The 21,261-nt window shown below is 29.7% G+C and overlaps 1 protein-coding gene across 2 annotated transcripts in view; it reads right to left on the minus strand.

Moving 5' to 3' along the window:
* LOC119608635 (stathmin) overlaps nt 1-17,318 on the minus strand; it is an 84,912-nt gene extending 67,594 nt beyond the window's left edge. Inside the window, exon 1 of one of the 2 annotated variants that reach the window (XM_037963127.1) lies at nt 16,298-17,318. In XM_037963127.1, coding sequence (XP_037819055.1) covers nt 16,298-16,373 — 76 coding nt within the window. In that variant the 5' untranslated portion in view covers nt 16,374-17,318. The remainder of the gene's footprint in view (nt 1-16,297) is intronic. The other variant, XM_037963129.1, reaches the window with a different exon arrangement.
* Nucleotides 17,319-21,261: the final 3,943 nt, after the last annotated feature.

Here is a 21,261-nt window from a genome sequence, read left to right on the forward strand (position 1 = left end):
TATTTAAAAGCTTAAAAGGCTTGATTCCCGACTGTTGACAGCCAAATTTAATGTTGTCATTGTATACTCTTAAAAAATGTTTATAATTCCTAAAATCCTTCAGAAATGTTAAATATCAGTTAACAAAATTATGTTTAAGAACACACTCGATCAGGGATGGACAAGTTGCTGCAAGTAAGTAAGTAAGTAAGTAAGTAAGTAAGTAAGTAAGTAAGTAAGTAAGTAAGTAAGTAAGTAAGTAAGTAAGTAAGTAAGTAAGTAAGTAAGTAAGTAAGTAAGTAAGTAAGTAAGTAAGTAAGTAAGTAAGTAAGTAAGTAAGTAAGTAAGTAAGTAAGTAAGTAGTAAGTAAGTAAGTAAGTAAGTAAGTAAGTAAGTAAGTAAGTAAGTAAGTAAGTAAGTAAGTAAGTAAGTAAGTAAGTAAGTAAGTAAGTAAGTAAGTAAGTAAGTAAGTAAGTAAGTAAGTAAGTAAGTAAGTAAGTAAGTAAGTAAGTAAGTAAGTAAGTAAGTAAGTAAGTAAGTAAGTAAGTAAGTAAGTAAGTAAGTAAGTAAGTAAGTAAGTAAGTAAGTAAGTAAGTAAGTAAGTAAGTAAGTAAGTAAGTAAGTAAGTAAGTAAGTAAGTAAGTAAGTAAGTAAGTAAGTAAGTAAGTAAGTAAGTAAGTAAGTAAGTAAGTAAGTAAGTAAGTAAGTAAGTAAGTAAGTAAGTAAGTAAGTAAGTAAGTAAGTAAGTAAGTAAGTAAGTAAGTAAGTAAGTAAGTAAGTAAGTAAGTAAGTAAGTAAGTAAGTAAGTAAGTAAGTAAGTAAGTAAGTAAGTAAGTAAGTAAGTAAGTAAGTAAGTAAGTAAGTAGTAAGTAAGTAAGTAAGTAAGTAAGTAAGTAAGTAAGTAAGTAAGTAAGTAAGTAATAAATTAGACTCCAAATTCGACTATACACTAGACTACATACTCCACTATAAAATAAACTTAGTTTACAGTCTACTCTATAATATAGTCCGTAGTCTAGCCTATAGTCCTGTATATAGTCTAGAATATTGTCTAGTATATAGTCTAGCCTAGTATATAGCAGTCTACAGTCCAGTATATAGTCTAGTCTAGTCTACAGTCAAGTATATGGTCAAGTCCAGAGTCTAGTCTATAGTGTAGTCTACAATCATCAATCTAGTCTATAAGCTAGTCTAGTGTAAAGTCTAAAGTCAAGTCTATAGTCTAGTCTATAGTCTAGTCTATAGCCTGGTATATAATCTATTCTGTAGTTTAGTCTACAGTAAAGTTTGCTGTCTAGTCTATAGGCTAGTCTAGTGCATAGTCAAGACCTTAGTTTATTCTATAGTCTAGTCTATAGTCAAGACTATAGTCTAGTCTATAGTCAAGTCTATAGTCTAGTCTATAGTCAAGTCTATAGTCAAGTCTATAGTCTAATCTATAATCAAATCTATAGTCTAGTCATAGTCGAACCTATACCTGAACTAACTACTACAGACCAGCCTATAAATTAAACTATAAATTCTACTGTAGACTAGATTTTAAACTCGACTATAAGACAGAATTAGTCTACTCTAGTCTATAGTCTAGTCTATAGTCTACTCCATAGTCTAGTCTTTATAGAGCTGAGCTCTACTATGGACTAGACTTATCTAGTCTTTAGTGAATACTACAGTCTAGTCTACACTATAGTCAAGTCTGTAGTCTTATCTATATTCTAGTATATAGTGTAGTCTATAGTCTAGTCTATGGTTGAGTTTATAGTCTAGTCTAATCTATAGTTGAGGGTATAGTCTAGTCTATAGTCTGGTCTATATGACTATGGACTACACTTTAGACAGAACTATTTACTTTACTTTGAAATAGACTTATCTATAGTCTGGGCTATTATCAAGTCTGAATTCTTACTTATAGTCTAGTCTGTAATCCAGTCTATAGTTTTGTGTATAGTGAAATGTATTAGTCTAATCTATAGTCTAGCCCATTGTATTGTATTGCCTATAGTCTGAATTATGTAAAAAATTTTATGGTTTCATTAATAAACTGTCAACTCTGACACACGCACATACAGTTAGCGTCCTACTGTCTCTCCTTACTTTTTTGTTCTATTTGTGCAAACAGATCAATGTATTAAAAATTAAAGCATATCTGGCAGGCATACTTGAGAAAAATCATTTCAACAAAAATATATGTTTATTTAACTGTCTCAGGATTTTTGTTGTTTTTTTTCATTGTATTTTTATTATTGTTTTAATTAAAATCCTTAAAAAAGAACTCATCAAGAACACAAAATACAAAGAAAAAAAAAAATATGTTTTCATTTACTTGACAAGAGAAATTTTTTAAAAAATCTTGCATATTTGACAGCATCACAATTATTTTATGAGAATTTTTCTTATTTTATATATTTTCAAATAATTCGCACATTTCAAATATGCCAAAAAATTAAATAGTAAAAGGATGTGTGGGGGAAAATTTCCAACGTAAATTCTCTGAAGCAAAATTCTTTTTCACATTTTACTGGCTTTTGTATACGAAAAACAACAAATTTTATAGCATAGCTTCAAGGTTAAAATAATGAATATTTATTTTATTTTTATTTAGTGATGGAATTCTGGGTTCTTTTTAGTTTATTTTATTTGTCTCTTAAGTCACATATGGTTTAAGAGTTTTTTTTTTCGTTAGTTTTAGTTCGTGTTAAGAAAAAAAAAACATTTCCATTCATTTCATTTACGTTTTATTTTGGCATTATGTAAATGTTTTTTATTTATATTTTTTTCTTTTTTTTTAATTTCTTTTATAGAGTTTTTCTTTCTTTATACTATTCTCTATAGATTTAACTGAAAACTAAAAAAGGGGATTTTTTTTGCAATTTATTTGGGGTTCTTTTCTATGTTATAAAATGTAAAGAATGATTTATAAAAAAAAAAAAAAAAAAAAAAAACACGAACATTATAAGAAGGGTTATTAAAATAGAAATGATCTAATGTAAAATGGAACTTAAATCTCTAAAGTATATAAATAGCAAGAAAATATTAAAATGAAAGAAATATAAAAAATAAATTTTCCAACGGTTTTTTTTTTATTATTTTCTATTCAAATAATGCCAATAATCCTTAATGTATGCAACGTTTTTTTTTATTTATTTCTAATATTTTCAAAAGGAAGGAATACAAAATGAATTTATGATTTAAAGAAAATGCTGAAACTGTACTAGAACAGAACTAGAACACAACTAGAACAGAACTAGAAAGAACTAGAACAGAACTAGAACAAAACTAGAACAGAACTAGAACAGAACTAGAACAGAACTAGAACTGAACTGAACAAGAACTGAACTAGAACTGAACTAGAACAGAACTAGAACAGAACTAGAACAGAACTACAACTGAACTAGAACTGAACTAGAACTGAACTAGAACTGAACTGAACTAGAACTGAACTGAACTAGAACTGAACTAGAACTGAACTAGAACTGAACTAGAACTGAACTAGAACTGAACTAGAACTGAACTAGAACTGAACTAGAACTGAACTAGAACAGAACTAGAACTGAACTAAAACAGAACTAGAACAGAACTAGAACGGAACCAGAACAGAACTAGAACAGAACCAGAACTAGAACAGAACTAGAACAGAACTAGAACAGAACTAGAACAGAACTAAAACAGAACTAGAACAGAACTAGACAGGACTAGAACAGAATAGAACTAGAACTGAATAGAACTAGGACAGGACTAGAACACAACTAGAACAGAACTAGAACAGAACTAGAAGAGAACTAGAACAGAAATAGAACACAACTAGAACAGAACTAGAACAGAACTAAAACAGAATTAGAACAGAATTAGAACAGAATTGGAACAGAACTAGAACAGAACTAGAACTAGAACAGAACTAGAACTAGAACAGAACTAGAACAGAACTAGAACAGAACTAGAACAGAACTAGAACAGAACTAGAACAGAACTAGAACAGAACTAGAACAGAACTAGAACAGAACTAGAACAGAACTAGAACAGAACTAGAACAGAACTAGAACAGAACTAGAACAGAACTAGAACAGAACTAGAACAGAACTAGAACAGAACTAGAACGGAACCAGAACAGAACTAGAACAGAACCAGAACTAGAACAGAACTAGAACAGAACTAGAACAGAACCAGAACAGAACTAGACCAGAACTAGAGCAGAACTAGAGCAGAACTAGAGCAGAACTAGAACAGAACTAGAACAGAACTAGAACAGAACGAGAACACAACTAGAACAGAACTAGAACAGAACTAGAACAGAACTAGAACAGAACTAGAACAGAACTAGAACAGAACTAGAACAGAACTAGAACAGAACTAGAACAGAACTAGAACAGAACTAGAACAGAACTAGAACAGAACTAGAACAGAACTAGAACAGAACTAGAACAGAACTAGAACAGAACTAGAACAGAACTAGAACAGAACTAGAACAGAACTAGAACAGAACTAGAACAGAACTAGAATAGAACTAGAACTGAACTAGATTTGAACTAGAACTGAACTAGATTTGAACTAGAACTGAATTAGAACTGAACTAGACCAGAACTAGATTTGAAATAGAACTAAGCTTGATCAGAACTAGAAGTGAAATTGAATTGATCTTTAGTTACTGTTGCATACTTTACTGCTTCGTAGCAATAGTCGTTTTTCCCTCTAGTTTTTGCTTGGCTTCTTTGTTAGAAATTTCTAATACTTTGTTTAAAAAATTTACAATAAAAATTTGTATTACAAAGAACCTTTAATAATTACATCTCTTTATAACTCTATAATACACAAAACATTATTAATATTGCATACTTTTCGGCTTGTTTAATTATTTTTTCCATATTTCTGTTATTTGTATTACAAACTCATTTTTTTGTTTATTTTGGCATGATATTTCGAGCGTTAACTAGTGTTTTTTATTAATCATTGATTATTTTTTTATATTTTATAAAACAATAGCTATATATAGCTTTTGTTTTACCTGGAAATTGTGTAATTTTAAGGGGAAATAAAGAGAAGAGAGAAAAACAATATTTATAGAAAATAGTAAATATTACATTGTTTAAAAAAACAATATTGTTATTATTTGTGTAAAAAAAAAACATTGTTTACAGTGTACAATGTTTTTCAACAAATATTTACAAATCGTCATTGGTTTAGTGAGAAAACAAATGAAAAATTGAAATTGTTTTAATAAAATAAAAATCACAATTTTTGTTGAAATTATAATTAATTTATGTTTTTAATTGGAAATATTAAATCTATAGAAAAATAATTATTATAAAGTACAAGTTTTATCACGTATTTGCCCTGATCTGTTGAAATTATTTCTATGATTAAATTTGCAGCTATTTTCTTTAAAAATAGTTTTAAAAATTACTAAAATCCATTTATATTTTTAGCTTAAATTGAGTCCGTCTGTCTGCTTTACTACAGCAAAGATTCATACATTTATTCGCTTATCCAACATTGACACCCTGTAGCGTATGCTGCATTTTAACAGGGTGATTAAATGTTATATTTTCTGAAAGTTTATGATCTCTTGTATATTATCTCTTGTATATTATTGTTAAAGTTGCGTATTTAAATCAAGTCTGTCTGTCTTGTTAAAAAGTTAGGTTACTTTTCCAAGGTTTTTAACTTTGACACCCTGTAACTTGAGCTATGCTTCAACAGGGTGATTCAAGTTTACAGTTGATGAAAGCTTAAGACCTCCTCTATAAACTTTGTATATATGGTTTATACATTGTTCCATTATGTTTTAAGATATTTTGGATTGATAGTGCATCACTTTTAAAATCTTCTTTACTTTGTTTTTTTACAACTTTTTCTTTAAAAATGTATACATTATTCTTTTTTAAGGTATTTTCTTTTAGTGTAGAATATACTAGAACGATTTTTAACAAAATTTTTCTATAGAAACGCGTTTAAATCAAGTCAGTGTATCCTGTTCAAATGTTAAAAGTTTTTGCTTAAGAATTTGTGGTATTAAACTTTGACACCCTGTAACTTAAGCTGTGCTTTAATAGGGTGATTCTAGTTTTCAGTTTATGAAAGCTTAAGACCTCCTCTATAAACTTCGTATATATATTTTCTTAATTGTTCAAATACAATGAAAGTTATATTGTAGAGTGCGCAAAAAATATTTTCCAACAACCAGAAACTTAAAATTTTCTTCACTCTACATTTTTACAAATTTTTCTTAAATAAAATGTCTACATTATTTATTTTTAAACTGTTTTCTTTCAGTGTACAATATAATAGATAATAGATTTTTACCAAAATATTTCTCCAGTTGTAAAGGTAACGAGTTTAGATCAAGTCTATCTGTCCTGTTCAAATGTTAAACGTTTTCATCTTAAGTATTTGAATTGTTAAATTTTAACACCCTGTAACTTAAGCTGTGTTTCAACAGGGTGGTTCAAATTTTCAGTTTATGAAAGCTTAAGACCTCCTCTATAAACTTCGTATATATAGTTTCTCAATAGGACCACTACGTTGGAAGATATTTTGGATTGAATAGTGCGTCATTTTCAACAGCCAGAAATTTAAGTATTTCAGGTATTAAACTTTGACACCCTGTAACTTAAGCTGTGTTTCAACAGGGTGTTTCAAATTTTCAGTTTATGAAAGCTTAAGACCTCCTTTATAAACATCGTATATATAGTTTCTCAATAGGACCACTACGTTGGAAGATATTTTGGATTGAATAGTGCGTCATTTTCAACAGCCAGAAATTTAAGTATTTCAGGTATTAAACTTTGACACCCTGTAACTTAAGCTGTACTTCAACAGGGTGTTTCAAACTTTCAGTTTATGAAAGCTTAAGTCCTACTCTATAAACTTTATATAGATAGATTTTCAATTGTACCAATATATATATAAAGATATATTGTTTCGAAAAATGCTCCAAAAGATATAAACATATTTTGCTATAGCACGAAAAGGAAGAGGTCGATTATCATCTGATAAGGCCGTATTTGGACTGTAAGCTGTTTTTGTGTAAAGCTCGGTCTTATATAAGTATCAGTTCACTTGGATTTTCAAATCTGATGTAATAAACATCCTGTTTTTTTTTCAAACCTAATCTAAAGCAAACATTTCCGTCTTTCCCTTATACATTTAAATACCAGCAATTACATAATATGTATTAACTCATCCTAACGATATGTTATGAATAATTTAGACATCAGTCATCGCTAACTTAACAAAAAAAAAAACTAAAATAACAACAATAGCAATACTACACGCTTAGGCAAAATGACGGCAAAAGGAACTCTCACACATAAACAAATATTTACTGTTGGTTATGTAAAATAATATAAACTTGCTATAGACGTCTTTTAGGCGCCTTAATATAAATGTAAGTATACGTTTAGTATATTTAACCTTCAAAAGTAAACAAAAAAACCTTAGTTTCATTTACTTTCCGTTATTTTTTTTATTCTTTTTTTTGTAATTTATTTGTCATGCCAATTATTTTAATATTATTAATGATTCCAGAAAAACATTATTTAGTTTTTGTACTAAGAAAAAAACCTTGACATTCTATAGTTTCTATTGACGCAAACAATTTTGGGGAGTTTTTCACACAATTGCTCTCAAAGGAAGGTATGAATCATCATTTTAGCTTAAGGTTTTATTTAATTTGGTTTTTATTGGTTTTTTTATTTAGACCCAAAAATAAAGAAATATAGGAAAGGTGTTGAAATTAATTGTTTTTTTGTAGCATACCATTAGGAAATTTTTTATATAGTATATAGACCATTTTACCAAAAATCTAACAAATTAAGTCATAAACTTCAAATTGATTTTTGATGTTGTAATAAATTTTCAATAAAACCTAAAGTAACAAACAAATCAAGGTTAATTTGCTTGCCAGCTAAAAAGGAAGCCTAAAAGCATGCTTCATTATTACACAATTTGCTCAATAACATAACTATCTTGCAATTCTTTATTATAAATATAAATATAAAAGAAAACTAAATCTATTTTGTCTATCATCAGTCATTTGTTAGCGCCCTAAAGGCAGCTAATAAAATAGTAAACTGACTAGCTGTCTCTCCCAAAAAAGTATGCTATGACAGTTTTAATATAATAAATTTGCAATCATGAGTTCGTTATGTAAACACTTAGAGGAAAGTGAAAGAGAGTTCATCATCATCAGCAAAAAGACAATAGTTGTCATTAACATAAGATTATGGCTTGACAGACAATAATCAATAATCATTATTTTTTATTTTGTTAGCAATTTAATAGAACTATATAAATTGTAGCATGACTTAAGGCGTTTAGATTTGATTGTGTGTTAAACAACTAAAAACAATAGATAATATAATAGATTTCTGTTAAACTTTATTCTGTTAAATGAAATTTTTATTAAAAAGCTCTAAAAAAGCTTTATACCTTAGTCCTTAAGCTTTTTTAAACTTTATACAAAACTTTTTATAACTAGCCTCAATGAAAAGCATTTTAAACAGAATTAAAGTTGAAAAGTTCCGAATTAATGTTAAACTATAGGTGTAACAGATCTGCTTTATAGATGAGGAGACCATAAGCTTTTATAAAAGTCAATTTGTAATCGATCTCTTTCAAAAAAGCTTAAGTTATAGGCTGACAAAGCTAATAACCTTTTAGTTTTAACTTTAAGAAAGCTTAATACGTTATGAATGTAAAACTTCATGTTGGATAGAGTTGATTACAAAGCCCTGCTGGTAAAAATCATAGATGAGATCTTAAACTTTCAGAAAATGTAACTTTTCAAAAGCTCAGTTGTCATAAAGCTTTAGCTGCAGGGTAAAAAAGTTGTTAAACTTTTAGAAATTTTAATATTTTAACAAATTTACAACTTCTGTTAAACTGCTACTACAAAAGACACGATTTCACAGCAGTAAATGGTGCAATATTAGACAAGGCCTTAAGCTTTTAGAAAATATAATTTTTAAAAGCTTAGTTGCCATAAAGCTTTAGCTTCAGGGTGAAAAAGTTGTTAAACTTTTAAAAATCTTCTAATTTTAACAAATTATGTTAAATTTCTTCTATAAAAGACACGATTTCACAGCAGTAAATGGGGCAATCTTAGACAAGGCCTTAAGCTTTCAGAATATATAATTAGTTAAAGCTCAGTTGCCATACACACCAAAGTGTAGGGTGTTAAAGTCAAACTTTTTTACAAATCATTAATTTTCATTACATTTAAACTTTTTGTTAAACTAACACTATTACCGATCACAATTTGAAAGTAGTAAGTGGAACAATCTTAGAGGAGGTCATAAGCTTTCAGGAAATGTAACTTTTAAAAGCTCTATTACCACACAGACCAAGGTACAGGGTGTCAATGTAGGTCACCTTAAAGAAATTCATATTTATTACTATATTTGGAACTTTTTGTTATTTAACTACTTCTATTACAGACAGATATAATTTCCAAATAGACCATGGCAGAGGAGGACTTGAGCTTTTAGAAAATGTAAATTTTAAAAGCTCTGTTGTCATACAGCCTAAAGTGCAGAGCCACAAAGTTGGACTACTTTAAGAAATTAGTCTATTTAATCAAATTCAAACTTTGCATTAAACCGGTACTCTTAGTACTATTTGGTACATATTTTATGGGACAATGTTAGATGGAGACTTGGACTTTCAGAAATCTAAAGCATTTATATCCCAGAAGCAATATAGTCTGAGTTATAGGGCCACAAATTCGAACAACTTTTAGAAATAATGTAATTTTACAAAATCTCAAATTTTTGTTGAACTTGTTAATAGTATTGAAATGATTGGGATATATAACATGGGACAATCTTAGAGGAGGACTTGAGCTTTTAGAAAATGTAAAGTTTAAAAGCTCTATTGCAACACAGCCTTAGGAGCAGGGTGACAAAGTCGAACAAAGTGGAAATATTCAGATTTTTACTAAATTTACACTTTCCGCTAAACTCTTATTACTGAAGATATAGCTGTAAACTATATATGATAAAATCTTCGGAGAGGAATTGAGCTCTCAGAATATTAAAGCTTTTATAAGTTTTGCTAAATCGAAACTGAGTTATAATATTGCGATAAAGTCGTACAACCTTTAGAAATAATGAAATTTTATAAAATTTTAAATTTTTGTAGAATTTGTTTAAAATATTGAATTGATTGGGAAATATTATATGGGTCAATCTTAGAGGAGATCTAGAGCTTTCAAAATTTTTAACTTTTAAAAGCTCTATTGCTATATAGCCTATCCGACATAGAGATAAAGTTGATTAACTAGTAGATATAGGCCAATTTTACTTGGTTAATAAAATATGTCCTATTTAGAGCCTCTCTAGGTTCACACAGATAAGGTTTAGGGGGGACCTGCTTCAAACTATAAAATCGTATATACCTAGGCTTCGTTTATATAAAATTTTAGCGCAGTTAGATCAAACGTTTAAAAATTATAGGCTTATTTCCTACAAATATTAACATGTAATAAAAGTTCTAAATTGTGTCATCATAGCGCCCCTAATGGGTCTATGGAGTTCATTTTTAAAACTTTAACTTGAATACTAATTGACTACTTCTGTTGCGCTGCCCCTTGTGAACTCTATGGAGGATTACTGGCTATATCTACTTAAAATTTTATCGATATCGGATTATCTTTGCACTTTTATGTCGTTTTAAGTTGATTCTTTGAGGTGGTGAACTTTGATAGTCTGTAGCTAAAGTTTTATTTCATTAAACTGATCCAAAGCTTTAATTTTCGAAAGATTACTAGTTCCTCTATGAACTTCTCATACAAACTTTATCAACTAAAACAATAGTTTATAAGATGTTTACATTTAAAGAAATTACTTAATTATATCTCATCCTTATGGTATGCTATAAATGGTGAATATATTCAATGTTTTGTTACAACAACAACAACAATAAGAGCTAAAACTTTCAATGAAAATGTTTCTAAATTTCTTTCTTTAGTTGTGTTTCATATGATTACTTTTTGTTAATAATTGTTTAAGATTTTAATTAAATTGATTTTCTTCCTCAACCTAAAAGTATACCACAAATCATTAATAATTAAAAAAAAAAATGATTATTTTAACAAATATTTCTAATTTATTTTGAAAAGCTTATTGTGTTATAATAAATCAATTTAAAATTTTTTCTAATACCCTCTAAAAGAAACTCTAAAATTATTTTGAAATATATTTACAAGTTGTTTCAAATCCCCTAAGTAGGCTTTACATTTTTAATAACCAAAAAGAAAATTTCTGTTTGAAATATTAATTTTACTTTATTTAGTTATATTATAAAGCATATTTTATATGTCCTTTAAGTCCTTTAGCAAGTATTTCGACCACCATTTTAATCGCATGACTCATTTTTGTTCAATCATCATGACAACATTTTTTGGCGCCTTTGGTCTTGTCGTATGGAGCCATAAAATAATAGTACAAACATGAATTCATACACACACACACACAAGGACTTTACAATACCATCAACCGAAACACAAAAATAAAACGCGTTTTTATTGCCTACTTGCGGGAGTTTAAAAATGGTAACAATAAAATACATTTGTTAAACTCTAGAGGGTAGTTTATAATAGTAACAACAAATATACATATGTATATAATTTATTTATGGATTTTCTTTTTTTAAAGTTATTTTTGTATAATTTGTAGTATACTTTTAGACACACCTTAAAAAAAAAAAAAAAAACTACTAATAACGAAAAACAATCATTATTGTTTAATAAATTAAACTTTAATTGTTATATTTTCCAACAATAAAAATAATACTTTAGTTTCATAAATACTTTATTAAATCACCCCTAAAAGTATACTCTACTTAACCATCATACAAATGTTAATGTATCATAATCATATTCTATAATAACAGATCGATTTTATGGCAATTTAAATATTCAAATTTGTTATTAAAATTGTTTATTGCAGTAAATATTTGTATTATTGTTGTTTGGACGCCTAAGTGTAGGCTATCAATTATTGTTTTTATTGAAAACCACAAAAGTATGCAATATTATTTGTGGTATAATTAATAATTTATATGGTCATTGCTCAATTTTAATTTATAATTAAAATTGTAATTAATTTTATATTGATTTATTGGTCAGGCCAAGAGGAGACTGAGGGAAGTGATGAAATTGGTATATATGACCGATGACTCATCATTACAGTAACCGGCTCTCTATTCTCGGTAAATATCGGGCAGTAGCGGAATAGATGGGGCACTGTTTCATCTTTAAGAATATCATCTTCTTCCTGATGAATACAATGTCTACTTCAGAAGAGTTATTCTATACAAAACGTGTCCTTTAATTACTGTTAGTAGCAATCTTATCTGCTCTCTGAGGAAACTTATAAGTATGCCTGAGCATCTTCCGAGAGCATCAAATAGATCATCCAGGTAGACCTCGAGGTCTGGCAAATGATTTCATTGAACCACCTGATTTGACCTTTTCCATAACTTTCATTTTAGCTAATGACTTACAATTTGGAAGAGAGATACTAACACCAATCCAAAAATCTGCGAGTAAGACCCTAACGGTCCTAGCTGTTATAAACTACTGAAATCTGGAGAGACAATTCGAGGAAATCTGTAGCAAATTCAAGTGATTCACTCGTTAAAACCTATTTGAAATAAAGAGGTTGGGAAGTTTTACCTCAGCCCCCTCTTGTAGACAAGACCTTGCTCCGTTCGACTATTATTCGTTTCGTTAAAGAACACTCTTTACTCTAACATTTCCCCTAATATTATAGATAATCCAGTTAGACCTTGAGGTCTGACAGATGATTTTATTGAACCACCTGATTTGACCTTTTCCATAACGTTCGGAGAGAGAGAGAGAGAGTACCAACACCAATCTAAATATCTGCGAGTGAGACCATAACGGTTCTATCTATTATAAACTGCTGAAATCGGGAGAGACAATCCGATTAAATCTGTACTAGATTCAAATGATTCGTTTGTTAAAATCTATTTGAAATAAAGAGGTTGGAAAGTTTTGCCTCAGACCCCTCTTATAAACAAGACCTTGCTTCGTTCGATTACTATTTGTTTCGATTGTTAAAGAACTTTCTCCTATATAGGCTTCACTTTAAAAGTGTATAGCGGAAATTGACTTGATTCATGTCTGGTAGTAGACCAACAATACTATAGATATTCTGGAGTCCTTATTACATTCAAAGACCGTCCGTCAGTCTGTCCTTTTGTCTACTGGAAGCTTGTAAAAATCTACATTGAAGGATCAATCTTCAATCTAACAATTCCCCTAATTTCTGTAGCAAATAACGCATTAGTCGTAGACCTACGATATTATAGATATTCTGGGTCCTTATTACATTCAAAAACCGTCCGTCCGTCAGTCTGTCCTTCTGTCTACTGAAAGCATGTTTATATCAACAGGGAAGGATCAATATTCAATCTAACATTTGAGTCAAAAAACACATAAATCATACCCCTACAATATTATAGATATTCTGGGAACTTATTGCATCACAAAGACCGTCCTTCTGTCTTTAGAAAGCATGTTAAAATCAATATGAATGGATCAATCTTCAGTCTAAAAAAACTTCATTCTAACATTCCCCCTAATATCAGCGGAATAAAACACATTAGTCGTAGACCTACAATATTATAGATATTCCGGGTCCTTATTACATTCAAAGACCGTCCGTCTGTCTGTCCTTCTGTCTACTGAAAGCATGTTAAAATCAACAACATTAGTGAACATTTATGGACAAAAATTGTCCATAAATGTTCACTATTAATAAAGTTTGTTATTTTGCAAATAGGAAATATCAGTCGACTATTATTTGTGTTTGAATTGCAAAATTTCTTCAATTAGAAAACAAATTTTAAGAAAATTTGTTTCAAAAACATTTTAACTTTTAAAAGTAAAGACTTTGGTCCTTCGAACTGATGTTATAAATGGTTCTTCGAACTGATATAACGAAAATAACATTGTTTACTTTAAGAATAATAATTCGAAGAACCGATAGATGATATTGATATTTCTTTTACAAAATGTTATAAAAAAGTGTTTTAATAGCGAAAGAAGTCTCAGTTTGGTGATAAGTCATCTTAGAATCTTCCAATTTAGGTTCGAAGGACCAATTGTTTATAATTAAATCGTAATCTGAATTCAATAGACCGCTTGTAAAACACACTTTGAGAATTAATCATTCAACAATCTTCCATATGATATAACTGTCATAATACAACATGTATGAAACATTTTGGTTCGTAGAAACAATCTTGGTTGGAAGGACCATTTTTAAACAGTTTGTAGGTGATTAATCATCCAACAGTCATCACAAAAGTTGACCTGATATACTGCTATATATAATAGATAGAAAGATGAAACATTTTGCTTCGAAGGACCAATCGTTTATAATTAAAGACTGATATCTGGGTTGGAAGGACCATTTTTAAACAGTTTGCTGGTGATTAGTCATTCAACAATCTTCCAAAAGCTATAATAAGAAGCTTAAATATAAAGAAGAGATAAAAAACTTAATCTTTTTGGTTCGAAGGACCAATTTTTGATACTTCAGATGAAATCTTGGTTTGAAGGACAATTTTAAATGGGACTTTAGCGATTAATCCGCAAACAATCTTCCAAATGCTGTAAGGAGATGATTTACTATATAATATATAGAAAGATAATTGGTTCGAAGGACCAATTGTTTATCGAAATCCTGGTTCGATAGACAATTTTTAAAACAGACTCATCTTCCAAAAGCTGTAGAAAGAAGGATTAATTAGATAGAAACTTTAACCTTTCTGGTTCGATGGACCAATTGTTTATATATAATTAAAGTGAAAACTTGGTTCGAAGGACCATTTTTAAAACAGACATTTGGTGATTTGGTTATTTAATAATCCCCCAAATCAAAATCTTGGTTCGAAGGACCATTTTGAAAAAAAAAACGATTGGTTGACTAATCATTCTACAAGCTTGCAAGTGGTGTATGGGGATAATCCTGTGTGAGGATTAATATATTATACATAGAAATCGTAATCGTTTTGGTTAGAAGGACCATTTATTAATATTTAAACCAAAATCTTGTTTCGATTGACCATTTTCACAGACAGACTCAAATTCCAAAAGCAAACAGAATGATTGATTACATAGATATCCTAAACTTTTTGGTTCAAAGACCACTTGTTTGTACACAATTAAAGCGCAATCTTAGTTCGAAGGACCATTTCTAAAATGGCAATTTGGTGATTATTTGTTTAATAAGCTTCCAAAAACAGATTGTTTTTAAGCTTAAACAATTTGGTGCGAAGAACCTAAGCTGCGCACCAAACCAAATTAAACCAAAATCTGGGCTCGAAGGACCAATAGTCATAGTTTTCTATAAACTTCTGGTAATCATACATCGAACAATCTTATAAAAACTGTTTGTTAGGATTTTAAATTAAACAATTAGGTGCGAAAGACCTAAAGTTTATATATAATTAAACCAAAATCAGGGCTCGAAGGACCAATTTTCTACAGACTTCTGATGATAACTCATCCACCAATCTTCCAAAAACTTATTGTTATGATTTAAGTTAAAAAAATTTGGTGCGTAAGACCTAAAGTTTATACATAATTAAACCAAAATCTGGGCTCGAAGGACCTATTGCCACAGCTTTTTACAGACTTCTTTTGACTACTCATCCAACACTTTTTCAAAAATTGATTGTTATGATTTGAACTTAAACTGTTTGGTGCGAAGGACCTTAAGTTTATACATAATTAAACCAAAATCTGGGCTTGAAGGACCATTAATAACAGTTTTGCAAGGAACTTCTGGTTATTACTCATCCAAAAATCTTCCAAAAACTGCTTGTTATTATTTAAACTTAAACAATGTGGTGTGAAGGACCTAAAGTTTATACATAATTAAACCAAAATCTGGGATCGAAGGACCATTAATAACAGTTTTGCACGGACTTCTAGTGATTACTCATCCAAAAATCTTCCAAAAACTGATTGTTATTATTTAAATTTAAACAACTTGATACGAAGGACCTAAAGTTTATACATATTTAAATCAAAATCTGGGCTCGAAGGACCAATTTTCTACAGACTTCTGGAGATAACTCATCCAACAATCTTTCAAAAACTGTTTGTTAAGATTTAAGCTTAAACAAGGACCTAAAATTTATACATAATTAAACCAAAGTCTGGGCTCGAAGGACCAGAAAAATGGAAAAAATAATGGTTTTGTTGCTTTTAAATATTCTATAACATACTGTAATGATATATACAACAAAAAAATTGATTTAAATAAAATTTAAAAAAAAAAATTCTTACCAGCTGGCAAAATGGGAGCCCGGCATGTATGGCAGAAGCACTGCATTACAGAATCGCGTACTAATCCAATCAACATGATGATTAAAATTTATTGATTTTAAACGTGTTTTGTTTCAAAAATAACTAAGATTATTTACGATTTTCCAACTCTGGTGCTAGCGACTGCAAAAACACTTTTTTTTTTTAACACGCTGGTTTTTTGGAGAATTTTTTTTTTATAAAAAACACTTAAGAGGATTGTATGTCAAGCGATATGTTTCTTTTTTAAGCTTTTTCTGATTGATTTTTGAAAAAGGAAAATTGGTTTATATATTATTAATTTAAATTAATAATCTTTAAAAGGGCGGTGTCTGGTTTCAAAAAACAAACTACACAATTTCTTTTTTTTTTGGGGTTTTTTTTTATTTAAGAAAATTTTTTAAAAAAAGATTCTTGTATAATTATTATTGTAAACTTTTTGGATGGTTTTTTTTACGTAGAAAAAGTAAGACGTTTTAAATTTTCGTTTTTTCTTTTGAAATTTTTTTCTTAAAAAAAAACTCTTATGGTTTTTTTATAAATTAATTTAATTTTGGAAATATATATAATTTTTTTTTGCTTTTACACGTTTTTTTTTCTCTACTATACCGCAAAGACGTTTAAACAAGTTAGTTGTCTTTATGCGTTTATGTTGACAGTTCTATAGATTCTAAATGTAACTGAAGTTGGCTGTAGTTGCGTTTCCCTTCACACACACAGACACACTTCCAAATACACATACAGAGTGTCAGAGTTAACGGTTATTATGTTTTCTTGCTTGTTTCCTTTCTTTAATACAATGCTCAGTGAGAGTATGTATATGACAGTTAACCACAGAGAGTAAGAGCACAAAAGTGTAGAGATTTGTTGCTATTTTAATATAAAGAATAATTTTAACGTTTGTATAGTAAACAGTTTTGACGTTTTTTTTTTTTTTTTGTCAAAAAAAACAATGTACCAGCAAATTTGCCGTTTTAATCACAACGAAAGACCAAGACAAACTGTTTATAAATATTGGGGAATTTTTCGAAAATAGCTCTTTTCGTTAGATTTTTTTTAAACAATACGCAAGGACATTTTCTTTTATTATGGCGTTTCAGAAATGAGAGTTAAGCTAGAGACAGAATGAGAGAGAGAGAGTGGCAGAGTGTTATAAATAGTTAATGAGTTTTTGCGAAACAGGTTGTGGGTGTTAAGGGGGGTGCCGGAAGGGGGAGGAATTGTTTGAAAAAGGGAAGCTTAGTTGAATATTGTTGGGATCAATATGGAACCCACAACACAAGTAGTAGCCTATAGATTATACTATATACTCGAATATAGACCGAACTTTAAACTAGACAATAGACTAGGCTATATACTAGACTATAAGCTAGACTATATTATAGACTAGGCTATAGACTATAAATTGGACTATAGACTAGACTATAGGCTAGACTATAGACTATACAATAGACTAGTCTATAGACTAGACTATAAACTAGAATATAGACTAGACTATAGAATATGCTATATACTAGACTATAAACTAGAATATAACCTAGACTATAAGCTAGACTAGACTATAGCCTAGACTATGGACTACACTATAGGCTAGACTATGGACTATATTGTAGGATAGACTATAGACTAGACCATAGACAAGACTATAAGCTAGCCTATAGATTAGGCCATACTAGACTATATGCTAGCATATAGGCTAGTCTATAGACTAGGCCATACTAGACTATAGACTAGACTACAGACTAGAATATAGAATAGGCTATACTAGACTATAGGCTAGACTATAGAATAAACTGTAGGCTAGACTATAGACAAGGCTAGACTAGACCATAGTCCAAACTATAGACTAGACTATAGACTAGACTATAGCCTAGACTAGAGACTAGACTATAGCCTAGACTATAGACTAGACTATAGCCTAGACTATAGACTAGACTATAGACTAGATTATAGACTGGACTATAGACTAGATTACAGAATAAACTATAGACTAGACTATATACTAGATTATAGACTAGACTATATACTAGACTATAGAATAGATAATAGACTAGACTATAGACTAGACTATATACTGGACTATAGACTAGACTATAGACTAGACAATAGACTAGATTATAGACTAGACTATAGACAAGATTATAGACTAGACTATAGAATAGACTATAGACTAGACTACAGACTAGACTATAGACTAGACTATAGACTAGACTATAGCCTAGACTATAGACTAGACTAAAGACTAGACTACAGATTAGACTATAGACTAGACTATAGACTAGACTATAGACTAGACTGTAGACTAGACTATAGACTAGACTATAGATTAGACTATAGACTAGACTATAGACTAGACTATAGATTAGACTATAGACTAGACTATAGACTAGACTATAGACTAGACTATAGACTAGACTATAGACTAAACTATAGACTAGACTATAGACTAGACTATGGATTAGACTATAGACTCGACTATAGACTAGACTATATATTAGACTATAGACTAGACTATAGACTAAACTATAGACTAGACTATAGACTAACTATAAACTAGACTATAGACTAGACTATAGACTAGACTATAGACTAGACTATAGACTAGGCTATAGACTAGACTATAGACTAGACTATAGACTAGACTATAGACTAGACTATAGACTAGACTATAGACTAGACTATAGACTAGACTATAGACTAGACTATAGACTAGACTATAGACTAGACTATAGACTAGACTATAGACTAGACTATAGACTAGACTATAGACTAGACTATAGACTAGACTATAGACTAGAGTATAGACTAGACTATAGACTAGAGTATAGACTAGACTATAGACTAGACTATAGACTAGACTATAGACTAGACTATAGACTAGACTATAGACTTGACTAGACTTGACTATAGACTAGACTAGACTAGACTATAGACTAGACTATAGACTAGACTATACTCTAGTCTATAGTCTAGTCTATACTCTAGTCTATAGTCTAGTCTATAGTCTAGTCTATAGTCTAGTCTATAGTCTAGACTATAGACTAGACTATAGACTAGACTATAGATTAGACTATAGACTAGACTATAGACTAGACTATAGACTAGACTATAGACTAGACTATAGACTAGACTATAGACTAGACTATAGACTAGACTATAGACTAGACTATAGACTACTTAGACTAGACTATAGACTAGACTATAGACTAGACTATAGACTAGACTATAGACTAGACTATAGACTAGACTATAGACTAGACTATAGACTAGACTAAAGACTAGACTATAGACTAGACTATAGACTAGACTATAGACTAGACTATAGACTAGACTATAGACTAGACTATAGACTAGACTATAGACTAGACTATAGACTAGACTATAGACTAGACTATAGACTAGACTATAGACTAGACTATAGACTAGACTATAGACTAGACTATAGACTAGACTATAGACTAGACTATAGACTAGACTATAGACTAGACTATAGACTAGACTATAGACTAGACTATAGACTAGACTATAGACTAGACTATAGACTAGACTATAGACTAGACTATAGACTAGACTATAGACTAGACTATAGACTAGACTATAGACTAGACTATAGACTAGACTATAGACTAGACTATAGACTAGACTAGACTAGACTATAGACTAGACATAGACTAGACTATAGACTAGACTATAGACTAGACTATAGACTAGACTATAGACTAGACTATAGACTAGACTATAGACTAGACTATAGACTAGACTATAGACTAGACTATAGACTAGACTATAGACTAGACTATAGACTAGACTATAGACTAGACTATAGACTAGACTATAGACTAGACTATAGACTAGACTATAGACTAGACTATAGACTAGACTATAGACTAGACTATAGACTAGTCTATAGACTAGACTATAGACTAGACTATAGACTAGACTATAGACTAGACTATAGACTAGACTATAGACTAGACTATAGACTAGACTATAGACTAGTCTATAGACTAGACTATAGACTAGACTATAGACTAGACTATAGACTAGTCTATAGACTAGACTATAGACTAGACTATAGACTAGACTATAGACTAGACTATAGACTAGACTATAGACCAGACTATAGATTTGATTATTTCATTTAATCGATTCTGATTTCGTTCATAAAATCTATAAGTGAGAACTTTTTGGTACTTTTGAGTTCTTCAAATAGTACTTTTCCGTTTTTCTATAATATTAAATCTAGAAACATACATTTTTACATGCAGGATCATGAGTAAATGATAATCTATGGGAAGAAATTTTTTGGTACTATTTTCGTAATATGGCTCCAAAACACATGAAATCGAACATATGTAGATTTAACAATTCCAAATTGCTTCTTATTTACGCTGCTTTTTAAACTTTCTATATTTTTCGAAACTATTTTAAAAACTTTTAGTAAATTTCCCCCCCTTCTTCATATTATAGAGTGTGTTTTATTTTAACGAAATTATTTAATTCAATTCTAAAAATAGGGGTTGCTACACTCCAAACACCTTCTAAGTCTCTCATTTTCTTTAAACAAAAACTATATAAAAATTTATTTGTGTAATAAAAATCTCAGACATGCGCCCAAAAACTCTTAGAGACCAAAAGAAAAAAAAAACTTGGGGGAAATATTTGTTAAAGTACATAAAAAAATAACTACCCTTCTTCTCTCTATTACTCTATAACAGCCATTCCATAGAATAAGTTTTTGCATTGAAATTCAATACACACACAAGAAATTTCTTTTATGGTAACACAGAAACAAAAAAGCCGGCTATTTCGTAATTTAAGGACTAAAGGCAAAAAAAAAAAAAAAAATGGCAACAACAAAGCGGTTGAAAAAATATATATAAAAATTTAACAACCATGAAACTCCATGAAAGTTATAACAAAAAATCTATTCTCTATATACACGT

This window comes from Lucilia sericata, unplaced genomic scaffold (genome assembly GCF_015586225.1).
Source record: "Lucilia sericata isolate MDLA Ls3-8-SP2 unplaced genomic scaffold, ASM1558622v1 Contig000862F_arrow, whole genome shotgun sequence".
Classification (NCBI taxonomy): Eukaryota; Metazoa; Arthropoda; class Insecta; order Diptera; family Calliphoridae; genus Lucilia; species Lucilia sericata.